The sequence below is a fragment of the Penicillium psychrofluorescens genome (genome assembly GCF_964197705.1).
Source record: "Penicillium psychrofluorescens genome assembly, chromosome: 1".
Taxonomy (NCBI): Eukaryota; Fungi; Ascomycota; class Eurotiomycetes; order Eurotiales; family Aspergillaceae; genus Penicillium; species Penicillium psychrofluorescens.
Window position 1 is genome coordinate 674,925 of NC_133439.1, and position 12,294 is coordinate 687,218.

General features: G+C 47.7%; 4 protein-coding genes across 4 annotated transcripts; 2 read left to right on the forward strand and 2 right to left on the reverse strand.

Moving 5' to 3' along the window:
- Positions 1–206: 206 nt before the first annotated feature.
- PFLUO_LOCUS231 (uncharacterized protein) lies at positions 207–2,440 on the forward strand (the record flags this gene model as incomplete). The annotated part of the gene is made up of 8 exons (XM_073779445.1): positions 207–407; positions 476–652; positions 721–854; positions 1,061–1,456; positions 1,521–1,625; positions 1,720–1,855; positions 1,937–2,169; positions 2,308–2,440. The coding sequence occupies 8 exons, from the start codon at positions 207–209 to the stop codon at positions 2,438–2,440; spliced, it is 1,515 nt and encodes a 504-aa protein (XP_073634329.1).
- Positions 2,441–4,711: 2,271 nt separating this feature from the next.
- Positions 4,712–7,716, forward strand: PFLUO_LOCUS232 (uncharacterized protein; the record flags this gene model as incomplete). The annotated part of the gene is made up of 7 exons (XM_073779456.1): positions 4,712–5,261; positions 5,340–5,674; positions 5,739–5,971; positions 6,039–6,466; positions 6,585–6,943; positions 7,015–7,300; positions 7,352–7,716. The coding sequence occupies 7 exons, from the start codon at positions 4,712–4,714 to the stop codon at positions 7,714–7,716; spliced, it is 2,556 nt and encodes an 851-aa protein (XP_073634330.1).
- A 256-nt stretch (positions 7,717–7,972) lies between these two features.
- Positions 7,973–9,198, reverse strand: PFLUO_LOCUS233 (uncharacterized protein; the record flags this gene model as incomplete). Its single annotated transcript, XM_073779467.1, has 2 exons — positions 7,973–9,001; positions 9,058–9,198. 2 exons carry the CDS (start codon positions 9,196–9,198, stop codon positions 7,973–7,975), a joined length of 1,170 nt encoding a protein of 389 aa, XP_073634331.1.
- Positions 9,199–10,225: 1,027 nt separating this feature from the next.
- Positions 10,226–11,966, reverse strand: PFLUO_LOCUS234 (uncharacterized protein; the record flags this gene model as incomplete). Its single annotated transcript, XM_073779478.1, has 2 exons — positions 10,226–11,029; positions 11,082–11,966. 2 exons carry the CDS (start codon positions 11,964–11,966, stop codon positions 10,226–10,228), a joined length of 1,689 nt encoding a protein of 562 aa, XP_073634332.1.
- Positions 11,967–12,294: the final 328 nt, after the last annotated feature.

Consider the following 12,294-nt stretch of genomic DNA (forward strand, 5'->3'; position numbering starts at 1 on the left):
GGCTCGTGGGGTATTAGTTTTTCTTCATTTTGGAAACGCGGTCTTTCGTAGCGACTTGAGGGGTGAATTCCGGGGTTGTGGGGTTACTTGCGTCGTCCATTTCCATAAAGTGGAGGGCTTGTATCTTCATTCCATCTAGCTGATCCGTGCTACTACGAACTTGAGTTCTCTTGGATTGAACCAACTTCGCTTCAACTTTTCTCACGATGACGAAGTCAGAGGTCAACCAGCTGGAGGAGTCTCCGACGGTTGAAGGGCACGAGAACGCACCAGACCCGAAGATCGCCATTCACAAGTTGGGTGTGGACGATGCTCTTCAGATGGCCATTGACGGTCAGGACGAAACGTGGACTGCAGAGGAAGAACGTAAAGTTCTTTGGAAGATTGATTTAACCATTACTCCACTGGTATGAGATATCCCCATTCAATACATGTATACATGTTGCGATATGCGCTAATAATAATATGTTGTCAGTTGTTCCTTGCAACAATCGTAGGCTACGCGGATAGCCAGGCTTATGGATTCGCCGCTCTTTTTGGCCTGGTCAAGGACCTCAAACTATTCACCGAGACCATTGTAAATGGAGAAGTCGTTATGGACACGACCAAATACCAACTCTCTGCCGGCATAGTATCTCTAGGCGCAGCAGTGGTGAGTATATGGAGTTATCTCTTGATGATTAGGTAGACACGTTAACCACAAGATCAAATGACTTCTAGGGGCCATATCTGCTTCTCCTACCCGCTCAGCTCCTCCCGGTTGGTCTTGTCTACGGCGGCATGCTCTTGTACATTGGCGTTCTTGCCATCTTGACCATTGTCTGTCATGACTTTGCCCAGATCATGGCATTGAGGTATGTTCGAATTGCCAGCAACACGATATAACGATCATAACCAGAAAACTCAATTTACTCACTTTGTATAATATAGGTTTTTCTACGGCTTCAGTCAAGTAGTCCAGCCGTTGGGTGTCATTATAGTAGTCATGTGGTACGCACTTGTCGAACCCCTTTTCCTAGAACGCTATCTAGATCGACGGCATTCTCATACGTACAATTAGGTGGAAAACAAAAGAACAGCCTCTTCGACTGGGTCTTATGATTGCCGGCAATGCTCTCGGCTCTCTTATCGGAAATGGAGTCGACTTCGGAGCATTGAAGCTGGGCGGAGTCTACGATGACAGCCGGTGGAAGTGGATCTACGTGATCTTAGGATCATGTGCACTCTTCGCTGGTGTGGTTGTGATGGCTTTGCTGCCCGCAGCCCCCATGAAAGCGTGGTTCCTGACGGATCGCGAAAAGCGAATTGCCGTGCGCCGTCTTATAAGTAACAACACCGGCATTTCTACTAGAAAGTTCAAGATTCGGCAGGCATTGTCCGCCTTCCTCGATCCTCAACTTTACGCTCTGTGCATCTTTTCATTCACCTTTTCCTTTTCTAACGTGGCAATTTCCAGGTTTGTATTTTTATCGTCCCGAACTTATTTGTTCCTGATCCGCTAACTCTTTCGTCTCCTATAGCTTTGGCGGATTCCTCGTGTCCTCTTTTGGATACTCCCAGCTTCGCTCTCTGGTGCTTTTCATGCCTGCATCTGCTATGGCAGCAGTGTGCATTTTACTCGCTGCGTATGTTCTCTGTCAATCTAAGCGAGAATTCGGAAGTCTCATTGAGGCCTTGTCTTTCCCTGTTTACTTTGGAATCTGTTATTGACATGCTCAGGTTTATTGGTAATCGCTTCCCGCACCGTCGGATTATTGTCGCCATCGCGTTCATGTTGCCTGCCATGATGGGAAACATCCTATTATGGAAATCACGCCGAGACAACAAATCCGCACTTCTTGCAGGTCTCTACATTGTATGTTTTTTTTCTACCATCAATCTCCGGTGTTCTTTCACCGAATTTCATCAACACAAGCGAGCTAATATCGAATGTTAGTCCACCACGTTCTACGGCTCCCTCGTCCAGCATTATTCTCTGCTAGCAGCGAACATCGGAGGACATTCCAAAAAGACCACTGTTTTGGGCACCATCACCATGATGGTAGCTCTTGGTGGATTTAGCGGACCCTGGGCGTACAAGGGAAGCCAAGCCGCTCAAGGTTATCCCGATGGCCAAATTGCGACTCTGAGTCTATTCTGTGCCTCAATTTTGGCATACACGTCTCTTTGGTAAGTCAAACATAACTCTATTTCCCAGTTACTCTGCACGACTCGCCATCTGGCTACTCGTTCGATGGAAGAAGCATCTACAGATGCAGACCGACTGAATTCGTGAACATACAGTTTGCTAATTAATGCGAACTGTAGGTTTTACTATACCTACTGCAACAAGAAGAAAGCGGCGCTGTTAAGTGAGCAGCCTGAACTGGCTGCTGATCCTATGGTTGCATTCATGGACGTAACAGACCGCGAGAATCCTGCATTCCAGTATAGTCTGTAGATGTTTACATATAAGCCTTTCGTCTTGCTTCCTCTTCAAAAATTGGGTCATAATTTCTCCTCATGTCACATTGGGTTATTTAGTTTCAAGCCTTACACACCCTGCAAACTTCTAGACATACAGCGTAGATCATACGACTCGTATTTGCAGGTCAAGTCTCGTATATAGGGGTCTCTTTTTATCGACTCCAGAAATAGGTATTGAACTGCTATTCCCTACTCTGTTAAGGGATGCAGGGTGTTACAACATGGGTCCGGTGGAGTTGTATAAATTAAAAACCAAAAATTATGAAACCTTCAACCAATTCTGTTTAACATAATAAATCTTTTAATAATATTCTAGATAATTACGAATCATGGCAGTTTAAGAATTCTGACTCGCACAAAGGTGACCTTGCTCACAGACTAATTTCGCAATTGTCTCACTGCCTTTCATGATAGAGCTAGCATCATCTTCTGGGGATAGTTGCAGATAATTCTTTGCTGCAAGTGAATCATAGAAACCAAGCCAACCGTGCGGGCGTCCGGCCACCAACTGGAAGTTTACGGGCACTCCGTCTTCCTGAAGATCGGCCACAAACCTGCACACATCAGATACCAAGACATCATTGCCGCCCAGAACAATCCATGTAGATGGCAAGACTTGTGACCAGTTTAGGCGGGCTCGGGTAGAAGATGATGTGAGGTTGAGAAACTCGGCGAATCTCCATCGACCATCTTTCCCAAGGAGCCAGTCAACACATCGATTTAGGTCCGTCTTGTCGAGGCAATCTTTATATCTGTTCGTGTCAAAGGTAGTGCCTGAATTCTCGAGATTGACCCATGGGTAAAGCAAGCCGACTTTCCCAGGTCGTGGAAGCCCTTGTTGCTGTAGCTTGTAAGTTAGTGACAGAGCTAGGTGGCCACCTGCTGACTCTCCCAATAACAAGATGCGGCTTGTATTTATTTTTTCCTCTTCTATGAGGTACATGTACGCGGCAGTCACCTCGTCAATCTGTGTTGGAAATTGCTTTTCTGGCGCTAGCGAATATTCCAGCGTGAAGATGCTGATAGAGAGTTTCTGTTCCGCTACAATCTCCGCAACTCGTAATAAAGAAGGGAGGCTCGCGAGAGCAGTTCCACTAACGTAGGCACCACCATGTATCCATAACACAACAATGTCGGATTGAGATGGTAGTCCCTGAGTGCCGTTGATTGACCCTCGGCATATCCAGTATCCCTCGAAGTCCGCCCGGGATAGTCTTTCACACAATGCCGGGTCTGCGTCTGAGAAGCGGCGAGAATTCCGTACAGCGCCGATGTTATCTCGCCTTGCAGAAAATCGTCTGATTGACAGCGGCGCGCTTCCTAAGCTGCGGCGAAAGAAAATAAACATGAGCTCGAGTTCTCACAAATGTAAGAAGTTGGAAGACGGTAACTTTACTTACTTTCGAACTAAGGATAGTGTAAGGTCGGATGTTAGGTTGTATTCGCTAGACCTCCACAAACGCCGGGCCAGACAAGATATCACAATGCCAGGAACGTTAGTGGCGACGACAAAAGCGAACAATATCGCCTCACCGAGCGTCGTAGACTTGCGGCCGGTAATCGCCATTTTCGCCCTATTACGTCCGACCTTATTGTTCTCCTCTGTGTTCGTGTTTGGGTTGGGTCAATTGGCACGCGCTGTGGTGGCGCTAGTAATTGTATTGGCTGCGGGTGTGGGTGTAGAGTCTAAGTCGGGCGCTCATACTGCATGCCGTCTCATGTGGTTAGACCCTTCTTATGTAGTGATCTAATGACAAGTACGAAGAGCTGCCTACTCATAGTAGTCGTAGTAAATAGTTTGATTTTCGGATGTATGCGATATTGCGTACCGAAAACCTTGTTTCCCCGGACGTAAGCTTCATGAAGAGCGCCCGCTGTAACCCTGCCACCGGCCACCGGCCACCGGAGGCCGGCTACGTACAGTGGCACTCCTCACGCCAACGATTGATCCGACTGGTCGCCGATTACTGCTTCCGGTCGACATGCCTCTACAAACTTAAATGATCCGCTCGGTCACCGGTGAAATTACTCGGTTCAAGATGCCGGAATGAACAGCCGTTAGCGTGCGGCTAACACTTCGCTTGTGCTCTGTGGATGGCATAGCTAGCACTGATGAGCGTGTGGTTTACCGGGAGTTTCTTGTTGGGTATCAAGAAATATACATATTACGGTATTTCCCAAATTATTCGCTTGCAGGTGGTAAACACCGAAGTTTCTTTTGCCGATTTCCATACACTTCTCCAACATGACGGCGTTCAAATCGACCCCTCTCACCTCTGGGTGGGAGTTCAAACAAGTTGGAGCAGTCGGGGTGCCGGAATGGGAGGATGGATTCCTCCCGGTCGCACAATTTCCCACGAACGTGCACCTCGACTTGATGAAGCACGGCAAGATACCCGATCCCTACATTGGAACGAACGAGTACGACGTACAGTGGGTAGGGGAGCAAAAGTGGCAATACAAAACCGAGTTCCATCATGATGGCGCGAATTCTGCCCGTGAGCAGGGCAAAAAGTATGTTCTCCGGTTCGACGGTTTGGATACATTCGCGGCTGTGTCCTTGAACGGGCAGATTATCCTGGAATCGGATAACATGCACCGTACGTATCGCATTGACATCACCAAGAGCATTCAACAAGGTGCAAACATGCTTGAAATCATCTTCGACGTTGCCCTTGTTAGGGGACAAGAGCTTTTAGAGCAGTCTGGCCATCACACGGTCCAGTTTAATGGATCCACGGAGAAAAGCCGTGTCTTCGTCAGGAAGGCTCAATATCACTACGGCTGGAATTGGGGTATGTGTTCATGCATTTCTGCCATGCTGAATAGCCTCATTTTTTATGTCCAAGCTCGCATAGTAACACTATTCACAGGACCCGAGCTCACAACCTGCGGGCCCTGGCGTCCGATTATATTGGAGGAGTATTCGACGAAGCTTTCCGACCTTTGGTGCCGCATCACCATTGATACTGACAACGAAACTGCCTCTGTCAGGGTCGCCGCCGAGACCGAGGGTTGCAATGCGGATGACACTATCAGATTGATAATCACCGATCCAGCTGGTAAAGCCACCGGGAGGGCTGGTATATTTCCCGTAAACGAGAATTCGGTAAATACCACTGTCGAAATCCAAGACGCGCGATTCTGGTGGCCCATAGGCTACGGACAACACCCCTTGTACACTGTGTCTGCCGAACTACTTCGAGAGGTATGGGGCCTCTTAGCACAACCAGGATATAATTCAGACTTTGGGCTGACGAATGACTGAACAGGGAGTCTGCATTCACTCGATCACGAAAAAGATCGGGCTCCGAGAAGCTAAACTCGTGGTACAACCACTCACGGATGCGCCGGGAACTTCCTTTTTCGTCCAGGTGAATGGCTTGCCGATCTACTCTAACGGATCGAACTGGTGTCCCGCAGACCATTTCGTGCCTAGAGTAACGGCTGACCGCTACCGCACTCAGCTAAATATGCTGGCCGAGGGCAATCAAAACACGGTTCGGTATGTGTAGCTTCGCATTATGTGTCCTGAAGTTGCCGAACATGCTCTAACAAAGTTGGATGAAAAGCGTCTGGGCAGGCGGTGTCTTCGAAGAAGATATATTCTACGACATTTGCGATGAACTAGGGCTCCTCGTTTGGCAGGACTTCCTGTTCGCCTGCGCCGCATACCCGGCGCACGAGAGCTTCATTCAAAACATCACTGCTGAGGTGGAGGACAACATCTGTCGTCTGCGTCACCATCCTTCCATTATCGCATGGAACGGTAACAATGAAGACTATCTCTTCGCCGAGCTCTTCAAGACGAACTACAACATCAAGGATACGAACCCAGAAAACTGGTTGAAGTCGACATTCCCTGCTCGCTATATATACGAAATTACCCTGCCTGATCTTTGCAAAAAGTTGATTCCTGATTCCAGCTATCATCAGGGCTCTCCATGGGGTGGCGAATCTTTCAACGATCCTTTTGTGGGAGACACACACAGATGGGAAGGTAAACAAATTACTGATGTTGTCACCTCATTTTGCTCCCATTCAAAGCCCCAGAGCCTGCCAATAGGCCCATAGTACTCATAGTTTGAAGCTAACCTGGATTTTTTCTTTTTAAACAGTTTGGCACTATGTTCTTCCCTGGCAGAAGTACCCTCAACTGAAGAGTCGCTTCATCTCGGAGTTCGGAATGGCGTCACTCCCGCATATCAAAACAATCGATTCCTATCTCGGCGATTCGCCAGCCTCCGAGAGACACCCACATTCTCGCACGGTCGACGAGCATAACAAAGAGCACCAGCAGGAGCGAAAAATTGCAACGTATCTTATCGAAAATTTCAAATACACCTATGACTTGGAGGAATACATTTACATCACACAACTCAACCAGGCTGAAGCTATGACTTGCGCCCTGCGGTCGTGGCGCAGAGAATGGAAAGGCAAGGGTAAAGAGTACTGCGGCGGTGCCTTGATATGGCAGGTACGTGATTTCCTCTTTTACTTCTTTCGTTGCACCATAAAAAGAATTGAAGCTGATACAAAAGTTTACAGTTCAACAGCACGTGGCAAGTAACTTCAAAAGCACTCATCGATTACTACAACCGTCCTAAGATGGCCTACTTCACTGTGAAGCGCGACATGGCGCCTATAACCCTCGGTATAGAGCGAAACGAGGTCAAAACCCCCAGATTCAAGCGAACGCGTGCCTTTATCGATAAGGAGTCAAAGATCCAGGGTTGGGCAATGAACTTGACGCTCAGCAACGTCAAACTGCTGCTATCTCTTCAGATATTCGAGCTTTCGACGGGCAACAAAGTTCTATCCAAGGAAGAACTATGTGAGTTGCCACCCAACTCAAGCTCAGACTTGTTTGATACTACACTATTAGGCTTAGAGACCACAAGGAAAGGCGAGCCTCTCATCGTTTCAGTGCGACTTCTGGACCCATCCGACAAGACAGTTGTCGCTCGTTGCACCAACTGGCCACAGCCGTATCGCTACCTTGATATGCCCAAAGCCTTGCTCCAAATCCGAGCCGAAAACGGACGCATTTCCGTGAAAACCGAAGACGTCCCGGTCAAGGGTTTGTTGCTGTATGTGGATGATGTGGATTCAGTTAAGTTTGATGACAACTGTCTCGATGTTGTTCCGGGCGACGAGCAGATTATTACTGCTAAGGGACTGGAGAACCAAAAACTCCAGGTTAGATACTACGGCATGGAAAAGGAATGGGAGGTATCAATTACTCAGTAGGATGGGATAGACTAGAAAATTTGCATTGGAATGTATTTGTTGTGATGAAAACTAAGCTCGGGAGGAATTCAACTCGAATAAGGAGAGAGATCGCAGCCCCCGAAACTAAAAGAGCGTTCATTCAAGGGAAGCTATTTGATTCTGGTTCAGTCAATTGATACTTACTTTCCTTCAAACATTTACTGCTTACCAATCGTTTGCAACTTCGCCAAATTGACAAATTGGCAATTTTTTGCAAGAATCCTCTACTAGAAGACTATTGCTGCATAGTCCTAGCTAAGCTTTTCCAGATGGCGCACCGCCGCATTTGATCATTGGGCACAGATTCCATATCTGTTGCATTCAGCTGGAACCTCAATCTCTGGCCGCCATGAGGTCCCCACGACTTCCACTCTGGGGCCGTGAAGTGTCGGTAGGTGTTTGGATCCAGGGACAGAATAAAGCTGATCCAGTAGTCCATAACGATGGGAACCATTGGCGCGTTGTAGGTCAGATAGGAGCAATTATCACAAGCTCCTGCATTGCCTGGACCATAGAGAGCTGGCTTCTCAGACACATGTGGCACTCCGAGACCTACCGATTCGTATTCAGCATCCCAGACGTTGTATCGGTAGCTCCAGGTCTTCATAGAAGAATAATAAGTTGCAAGCGATGTGGCAATTTCAATCCCAGGACAGGTAAACGTTGATTCTCCGTAAGCTTTTGCCGTCGGGGGGAAAAAACTGGCGTGGTCAGGCAGGTGTTGCCCAGGTGGGTACATTTTGTTGATGACTTGAAGATCAGCAGGTGTCAATCGAGGGTAATTGGCCTGCATGAATTCCAAAAATTCCGAGGACGTGGTAGCATTAGGGCTGAATGCTGTTCCCTCGTTGGTGTCATCACCGACCATAACTGGTACTCTCGTTACCCTTCCTTGTTCAAAAAGAGTGTAGAGATCGGCTGGAGAGAATGTCCCATCAACGACAGGTAGGAAGTACCAAAGGGGCGTTTCCTCTGTCCCGGGAAAACGAGATGCCACATCTGCGGATTGAAGAGTTGCTGTGTCTTTCGATCGAAGACACGACATCGCATCCGCATCATTTTCACAGCTGACGTTTGCCACATAACGGGCAAATTGAAACTCCGACTCAGCCACTGTTCTATGGGTAGGAAGAAACGGTGATTCTGCTATGGCGCCTACAAAGAGCTTTTCACGCTCACCCCCATAGGCAGTTAGATGATAGGCGATTGAGCCAGCACCAGCCGAATCTCCGTGGATGACAACATGATCTGGGTCTCCTCCAAACTGTTAGGCTATGTTAGTGTGGTTGCCTGTATATTGGCGCATTGATAGGGACATACCAGATGAATATATTTTTGTGCCCACTGCAAAGCTTTGTGCTGATCGAGTAGCCCAACATTCAGATTCCCATTTTCACGGATTTTCTCACTGGCCAAAAATCCAAATGTGCCGACTCGGTAGTTGATCTGAACAAACACCATACTTGAATTCGATTTGGAGACAACCTCTGTTCCGTTGAAGTTCTGGTCTGTATTCCCAGCATATCCACCACCTTGGATAAAAAACCAGACGGGTAATTTAGAGTCCGGAGTGGCATTGCTTGGTGTAAAGATGTCGAGGAACAGACAATCCTCATTGGTAGTGTTGCTTAAGTCTGGACCCCCTCCAGCGGTTCCAACACAGGTCGGTGCAAACTGTGGATCAAGGTGGACCATGAGCATGAACCAGCAATCTTATAAATATGGGAATATTTTTTACCTCTGTGGCAGGCTGTACTCCGTCTTGATGAACGGGATCTTCGGGTTCTCTCCATCTCAAATCCCCCAGAGGCGGAGCAGCATATCGCATGCCCAAAAACTGGTTAACGCCGACATCCAAATAGGTGCCTTCATATTTAGCGTATCCTAAGTCCACAATAGGACTATTATCGCTACTGGCAGTCTTTAAAGGTATCCCAGCGATTAAATTGGGATAACCCAACCATCCAAGTAATATAAAGCTTCGCAACCACATGGTTTTTGATTTCAACTTGTAGAATTTCTCGAGATCGGAGAACGGCCAGTTAACCGCACACTTATTTATAATATCAGAAATATGCAGCCTGGCCAGAATCATGTTTTTTTTTTCAAAGAGAGGGGTAACCATAAACTTGCGGAGCCTAGCCCAACCTGGATGGTCGGGGTATTCCTGCTCCGGAATGCGGAGTAGACTGTCCATTTACTGCATGAAGGAACGGTGAGCATAATCCCATGACTCGTAACTTGGTAGGATTTGCAGTCTCTTGGAAAAAACTCAAAATACCCACCAAGACTCGCTATATCGTCATCTAACCGCCCCTGCGATGCTCTCAGGAGCCGAGGTAAATAAATCGTTTAATGGCGATCTAAAAACAGGGTTGGATTCTATTAAGAAAGTAACAAAACAATAATGGTGCTTGCAACCCAAGCAGACAAGAGGACAGAGCCCTTCGATAACAATTCCTCCGGAATCCCCTGTCACACGAAACGCCTAGTTGTATGGCTGAAGGAAGAACTGGTCTTCGAGGGATGACATGTCGGGCGTGTTGTACTGCGAAAATGCATCATATCCGTTGACATGATCCCAATCACCAGTCAAAAATTCCATGACAGTATTCAGCGGCATCTGACCATCTGTGTTGGGTTGATAATGTTGACTGTGTGGCGATGTCTTGACGATTGCCAGAAATAGTTGTTCCAGGAAAGCTTTTGTCTTGTGGCCCACGGGGCTCAGTTGCGCCATATCGTCGCAAATCGCAATGCTGATCTGAACTTGATTGCACCATCTCTGATAGTCGCTGCTTCCCGTTGGCTCAATTGCTAGTGCCATCAATGGTATTAGGCATGCCTGGAACAGAAACCAGATTCCATTCCAGCAGCACATCTTTGTTGCGCGCCACTCGGCCTGGATACTGAAAATTGATTCCGCTGCTATATGTCGGCATTTGGAAACAATGGATTGTTCGATTGGCGAAAGAAACTCGAATTGAATTTTTCGGATGACGGTGTCGAGAAGCAGAGGTCGATGCAAGAGCAATCGAATGTTCTGGTATCTCCATTTAAGCACTAGCCGTGCGTCATGTAGGCCGGGAGCGCTAGGATCGGACACCCGAAGGAATAGTGGGAGGCCTTCAAACCAGGAAATGAGCATGTTGTCGTAAACATGTAGTTCTTCATCGCTGAGGACAGACGTAATGAGAAATCGGTCCTGGATCTGATTGATGATCTTGCACAGTTGGACATTGTGAATCAGAGGAGAGTGAATTGTTGGCTCCGTCGGTGGAAGCTCGCCAAACTGAATCTTATCAGAAACTTTGTTGGAAATTCTCAAAAGCAGTGACTCGTACCTGGTCATCCAGAATATTTTTTGGTTGGTCAAGCAAAGTACCCAGCATTGCAGAGGGCCGCCCCAATGTGACCGACCCCCAGGTATCGAGGACATAGATAGTCCACCAGTTTCTGCGCTTCACTTCTTCTCCGAGGATAGCTCTTCTTTCAGCATCCTCCGATGCATGAAGGTGGAGTCCGAGGCCACTTGCGATCCTATAGCACGCGCCTATAATTGCAGACGCCATGTTTGGTCGACTGCGATAATGCAGATACATTCCTCCCATGAGAACGAGCGCTTGCAGTGTTTCCAAACGACCGCTACCAAAGCTTTCAAGTGATAGGTATTGCTGTGCCAATTGATAATATTGTAAATCCTCTTCTGAGTCACCACGAGAGGTTGCAACGCTCCCCAGTGCAAGAACCATGTTGAGGAGAGCAAGCCAGGATCTATCCTGGCTGCCCTGATCTGTCAAATATTTGTTGCGAAATCTGGGCTCGTGAATTATAGGTGCAAACACATGGATATTGGCAAAGTAGGCGTCAATCAGCCGTTGCTCTTCGTGGTATGAGGAAACCCGGTTAACAGAAGGCTGTGGTATAATGACCATTTGACTCTCGAACGGGCTCGTGGTGGACATTTTTGACGGCATAAACTTTTCCTCGGCGAACTGTCCCGGAACAACATTTTCCAAAGCCCTCAATGCTGCGGCGACGGAGGATATGCCGACGAAAGAAGACCTTCTTTTCTGTGATAACGAAAGCGCATTCACATCGTCTTCGACAGAGTGCTCAGACCAAGGCGAGGTCTCGTCCCATTCGAATATAGACAAATCTTGGCATTGTAGCTGATCAAGTCGGACATTTACTTCAAGGTCTGGCACTGATCTAGGTTTTGGTGGCATTGTGGCGTCGGGGGAGGCGTCGGAGGAACTGTGCTGAGCCGTACTTGGCGAATAGTCACTTTCTGATCTCACTAATTCTAACAAGGCCTCTTTCGAAAGGTCCTTGAGTGACTGAACTGGGGTGTTCGGGAATAAACATTTGACCACTGCTTCGTACTCGTTGGTGGCTGCTGCCTTTTGACTCCTAGTCTCGTCAGCTCCCGTGATTCTTCTAACATATTTTAAGAAGACTAACTTTCTCCCTCGTCGACGGTACTCGGGGAAAATACATTCGACATTACAGGCAAGACAGCCAGTGCAGGGACGCGTCCCAATGCACTTAGTTTTT